Source organism: Arachis ipaensis, chromosome B07 (genome assembly GCF_000816755.2).
Source record: "Arachis ipaensis cultivar K30076 chromosome B07, Araip1.1, whole genome shotgun sequence".
NCBI lineage: Eukaryota > Viridiplantae > Streptophyta > Magnoliopsida > Fabales > Fabaceae > Arachis > Arachis ipaensis.
In genome coordinates this window covers 116,312,410-116,318,356 of record NC_029791.2, presented here as the reverse complement: position 1 = coordinate 116,318,356, position 5,947 = coordinate 116,312,410, and the positions used below count along the sequence as shown (strand labels likewise).

General features: G+C 38.2%; 1 protein-coding gene across 1 annotated transcript; it reads right to left on the bottom strand.

The window, feature by feature from the left end:
* On the bottom strand, nt 3,194-5,645 carry LOC107607753 (stearoyl-[acyl-carrier-protein] 9-desaturase 6, chloroplastic-like). The gene is made up of 3 exons (XM_016309660.2): nt 5,351-5,645; nt 4,439-4,732; nt 3,194-3,861 (listed from the first exon to the last, which is right to left on the bottom strand). Exons 1-3 carry the CDS (start codon nt 5,630-5,632, stop codon nt 3,292-3,294), a joined length of 1,146 nt encoding a protein of 381 aa, XP_016165146.1. The 5' UTR covers nt 5,633-5,645; the 3' UTR covers nt 3,194-3,291.

Genomic DNA, 5,947 nt, shown 5'->3' with positions numbered 1-5,947 from the left:
TTTCATGCAAGTGTTGAAAGAGAAACAGGAAGGAAATTGAAATGTGTTCGAGCAGATAATGGTGGTGAATACAGGGGTCCGTTTGAAGAGTATTGTAAAGGATATGGGATCAAGCTTGAGAAGACGGTTCCTAAGACTCCTCAACATAATGGAGTTGCTGAGAGAATGAATCGCACTATCAATGATAGAGTCAGGTGTATGCTCTCTCATGCAAAGTTGCCTAAATCCTTTTGGGGTGAAGCAATGAGGACTGCAGTAGACTTGATCAACCTTTCTCCTTCTGTTCCACTTAATGGTGATGTTCCAGAGAAAGTTTGGAGAGGGAAAGATGTCTCTTATAGTCACTTGAGAGTGTTCGGCTGCAGGGCTTTTGTTCACATTCCAAGAGATGAAAGGTCTAAACTTGATGGAAAGTCAAAGCAGTGTATCTTCATGGGTTATGGTCACGAAGACTTTGGTTACAGATTATGGGATCCGGTGAGCAAGAAGATAATTAGAAGCCGAGATGTGATTTTTCTTGAAGACCAAACTATTGAAGATCTTGAGAAGACATATAAGCCAACAGTAACTGTTAGACGTTCTGTTGATGATGAACCTGGTCCTTCCACTAGACCTCCTGTTGATGGGGAAGATGTACAAGTTGGTAATGATGGTGATGATTTGCATGATGAACCTACACCTCAACCTGAGGTGCCAGCTGTTGAAGTTCCACCTGAATCACCAGTTGAGCCTGAATTGAGAAGATCTACTAGAGAGCGTCATCCTTCTCAGAAATACTCTCCTCATGAGTATGTGATGAACACTGAGACTGGGGAGCCAGAGAGCTACCAGGAAGCTATGTCTGATGAGCATAAAGAAGATTGGTTGAAGGCCATGCAAGAAGAAATGAAATCCTTGCATGAGAATCATACTTTTGAATTGGTGAAGTTGCCGAAGGGTAAGAGAGCATTCAAGAATAAATGGGTGTTCAAGTTGAAAGCGGATGAAAATGTCTCACGACCACGGTACAAAGCTCGATTGGTTGTGAAAGGTTTTGAGCAAAAGAAAGGTATTGATTTTGAGGAGATTTTCTCTCCAGTTGTGAAGATGCCCTCTATTCGAGTTGTGCTTGGATTGGCGGCTAGCTTGAATTTAGAGGTTAAGCAGCTTGATGTGAAGACTGCATTCCTTCACGGTGACATAGATAAAGAAATCTATATGGAGCAACCAGAGGGTTTCGAGGTTAAAGGAAAGGAGCATCTTGTATGCAAGTTGAAGAAGAGCTTATATGGGTTGAAGCAAGCGCCAAGGCAGTGGTACACGAAGTTTGATTCCTTCATGGAAGGTCATGGGTATAGTAAGACTTCTTCTGATCATTGTGTATATGTTAAGAAATTCTCTGATGGTGATTTTATAACTCTCTTGCTTTATGTTGATGACATTTTGATTGTTGGTCATGACACTAAGAAGATTGAAAGTCTTAAGAAAGACTTGAACAAATCCTTTGCTATGAAGGATTTGGGTTCTGCAAAGAAAATCCTTAGCATGAGTATCACTCGTGACAGGAAGAATGGGAAACTGTGGTTGTCGCATCAGAAGTACATTGAGAAGGTTTTAGAGAGGTTTAGCATGAGTAATTCCAAACCTGTTAGTACTCCACTTGCTAGTCATTTCAAGCTGAGTTCGCAACAATGTCCTACAAGTGAGAAAAAGAAAGCGGAAATGAAGAAGATTCCATATGCATATGCAGTTGGCAGTTTGATGTATGCTATGGTTTGCACCAGGCCGGATATTGCTCATGCCGTTGGAGTTGTTAGTCGGTTTCTCTCTAATCCTGGCAAGGAACACTGGCAAGCAGTGAAGTGGATTCTCAGATACCTTAATGGTACCTCCAGAGTTTGTTTATGCTTTGGAAGTGACCAACCTGTGTTGGATGGTTACACAGATACAGATATGGCTGGGGATCTTGATTCGAGGAAGTCTACTTCTGGTTATATGATGACTTTTGCAGGGGAGGCTGTGTCGTGGTAATCTCGACTTCAGAAATGTGTTGCTTTGTCTACTACAGAGGCAGAATACATTGCTGTTGTTGAAGCTTCTAAGGAACTCTTGTGGATGAAGAAATTTCTACAAGAGTTAGGCATCAATCAAGAGAAGTTTGTGTTGTTTTGTGATAGTCAGAGTGCTATCCATCTCAGCAAGAATCCGACGTTTCATTCCAGATCGAAGCACATAGAGGTGAGGTATCATTGGATACGTCAAGCGCTTGAGATGAAGTCATATGCACTTGAGAAGATCCATACTGATGATAATGGTTCAGATATGATGACTAAGAGTTTACCTGCAGTGAAGTTTGATTCCTGCAAAGAGAAGGCGGGCTTGGTGGAGCAGCCTATCCCCACTTGAGTTGGTGAGGGGGAGATTTGTTGGTGGGTCCCCAACCTCAAGTGGGACCCACACATATTAAAACAAAAAAAAAAAGAAATAAAAAGAGAAAGTGGCATAAGCCACGGGTGAGAGAGTGAAGCTTTTTTTTGAAATTGAAAGCAAGGAAGCAAGGGTTTTTCGGCGTCGAAGAGAAGAAGGTTTTGGGGGAAAAGAGCAAGCCAACTTTGATCACATTGACTTGGTAAACTTGCTTGGAGTATCTTTGGCATTGCCCATTTAATTGCACAGGTTGTGGGAAAATTATTTTTGGTGCTTCCGCTATTAGACAGGTTCTTGTTTGAACCTTTTGTTGTGATTTTCCCAACAAGTGGTATCAGAGCCGATGGTTTAATCGGTCTGGTTTTAAGGGGTATTCAAGGTGAAGCATCGAAAGTCTTCCCGGCAAAGGTGGTTCGGGCGGCGTGTCCCGCGGTGTTTTGCGGCGGTGTGATGGACGAATACTCGTGGTGGTGGAGGAGCTAGAAAGAGGGGGAGTTGATGCTTGATGTGGAGGCTCACACTTGATGGGGAGATTGTTAGTGTTGCAAGTGTGAGGAGTGTTGAAGTTAATCCCACATCAAAGAAAGCATGGAAGAGTGAGGAGTTTATAAGATGAGAGACCCATTTAACTTGACACCTTAAGGTTTTGAGTTGGATGTGGTGTCTTCTCATCTTATGTTCTCTCACTTGATTCCTCCCTGAATTCTCCCCAGTTATCGAGAGCTCCCCACGGTTCATTTAATGATCTATTGTTAATCTATTAGATAATATTCAAATTCGGACACTTATTTAAATGGACTAGGAACTAATGACGTGACCAAACTAAGTTGGTTTGATTATAAGTGTTTTGTCTACTAATAGGAATGAGTGATGAATTTACTTCTTTTATATCAATGACACTTCCTTATTGAAAATCCAACTAAATTTGACACTATGTGGCTCTGTTTTACGCGCTCTTTCATCAGCTCGTTCTTGCAACCTTCTAATCCTGGGTGCTAGACCACACACAAAATCCTGTGCACGTCTTCCTTCAGTCGTTAAATCCTGTATCTTCTCTAATTTCCACCGTTGGATCAAAAACTCCAAAATGTCAGCATAATCAGCGGCTGTGTAGACACCAAGTCGTTGTGCCACTGCAGAGAAGTGATCAAAGAGGTGTGGATCCTTCCCATCCTGCATCAAGTGTGCTGGCATTGTGATTCCCTTGCGCATCATGTTTGATATTGCTACCATTGTCTCTGTAGGATCCACTTCTAGAAGCTTCTCAACGATCTTTACGTATGCATTCTCGTGACGCTTTTCATCTGCAGCAATGGTGCCACATATTCGCGCAAGCACTGAATCACCGTTTTTCTTAGCAAGCCGAGCCGTGTTGCCGTGTGAAATAAAAGTAGCTCGTTCTTGAAATGATGTGTACACAAATCCCATATATGGATTCTTGTCTATATTCCATTGCTACACCAAAATAATAAATTTCAGATTAGTTTTGTAGTAATGTAAAAATTTTAGAAAAATGTTAGATGAAAAAGTTATTTTTGTAATTAATTTTTTTTGTTCTTGTATTTTTTTTCTTTTTCTTTAATTTAAATTTTTAGTTATTAATTCTTAAGGTATTATACTAATTTAATTGCATTGAATTATCAAAATATCTTAATCACGTAGTATCATCGAAAGTTTTAAGATGATAATGTAATGAGTGTGCGCTAGCTAATTAAGCGGCTAAAAAAGAACAATTTTTACAATAAAAATAGTTGCATTTGTAAAACTTTATTTTTAAATGAAAAAGATTAAACACCAAAACTTTGGAGAAGACAAATTTGAACATATTCCATTAACATCTCATCACCAAAGGTAAGGTGGGGAATTATTTAGTATCAAAGAAGAATTCATTAGTCTTCTTTTAACTAAAGTTCTGAAATTCAAATTGGTAATCAAACTGGTAAACAAGACAATTAGTATTATCATTGGACCCACATATATAAATCTTCGAAAAAAAAAACCTATTAAATAGCAGGAAGAAAATGCGTCTCACCATGCCAGCTGCAATCAAGTAATGGATGGTCCGGTCAATCATACGCATATCAACTCGACCTGAAAGGTACAAATAAGTTTGAAGCAAGTCTCCATGCCTATTCTCTTCTGCGGCCCAAGCCCGAGACCACACTGCCCACGGGCTTGTGCATGAGCCCGTCTTATCCGCAACGCCATGGAGCTGGTTCAACCTTGTTTGATAAGTGGGCAAAGCTTCCTCCGTGATCATATCACCCACCAAAACCACTAAATAATCGTCTGGAAGTTCAGCTGTCCGATCTCTTAGGTCCCTCACCTAAGCATTTTTGTTTAGTCAATATATATCATGAGTTAGTATTAAATAAGATCAACATACCGTGTTAAAAGGAACACAACAGAATCTGGTATTTGAAATTTTACACATGGGACGATACTGTGTTTCAAGCATGAGGTAAAAGTTCCACATTAGCCAAATTTAGATTAAGTGTGTGTGTGTATATATATATATATATATAAACTTACAAATATATTAAGTTGGTTTTTAAGTATATAAAAAGTATTATAACAAACCATTTTAGACAGGCATGAAATTTTCTAGAAATAATTAAACATATAAGCTTCTAATCTATCTGCTGATTTTTTTAAAACATTATACTAGTGTCATTTGATTATATACAGGAAAAGATTGAAAGAGTAATGTTACAGGAATAACATAACTAGTTGTTATTTTTAGTCAACAGTTAGTCAATAATAACTCAAACCCTTTACTTTTATTTGTTCACTAATTTATTAATTGTTTGATTATAGGTTAAAAAAGAAAATTAATTCCCTAACAAAACGACATTAAATAATAGTTTAGCGACGAAACATAGATAATATCCAACCATACATGATGCCATATATAGATACCATGAATACGAAATTGCGATCTCACCTTATTGTTGAAGTCCTCCACCGGCAGGGACGAGTCCGGTAAAAAATCAACGGGCTGCCAGCTTTGCTCAACGGGCTTCACAAGTGGCAAGATGCACTGTGAAGCCCAACCCTCAAGTGACTTGAAAACTTCAATCTTCTCTGGTGGCAGTGAGTATGTTTTAGGAGTTCTTAGTGTTGAAGAAGGTGCATTTATTGGAAGTGTAGATTTACGTGCATGTGGCTTGGAGACTTTGGGTTGTCTGTGATGAAAACCATTATGGTTCCATGTAAGTGATACCATCTTGGGTGTCAACATCAACATTACTTGCAATAGTGTTGTCGTCATATATATATGAGGGTAATATATATATATATATAGGNGGAAACAATATGATATGTACATTCAATTACGTAACATCGCATTAATAAAAATAATTTATAGTACGGTTTGAAACAATTTAAAAAAAATCAATTCGATTCAAAATATATAATTTATTGTAGTTTGTATTGAATCAATTTGATTTTATTTTTAGATCAAATTCGATCCAAATTATTACGGTTCGGATTGGATCAAATTATTTGATTTTTAAACATCAAAATTTTAAAATTTTATATT

Bases quoted from the DNA above. Each gene is read 5' to 3' on its own strand.
- LOC107607753 (XM_016309660.2), bottom strand. From the start codon at position 5,632: ATGGTATCACTTACATGGAACCATAATGGTTTTCATCACAGACAACCC. The intron at 4,733-5,350 runs GTGAGATCGCAA...AAAAATGCTTAG, and splicing joins TGGAGGACTTCAACAATAAG to GTGAGGGACCTAAGAGATCG. The intron at 3,862-4,438 runs GTGAGACGCATT...ATTTTGGTGTAG, and splicing joins ACTTGATTGCAGCTGGCATG to CAATGGAATATAGACAAGAA.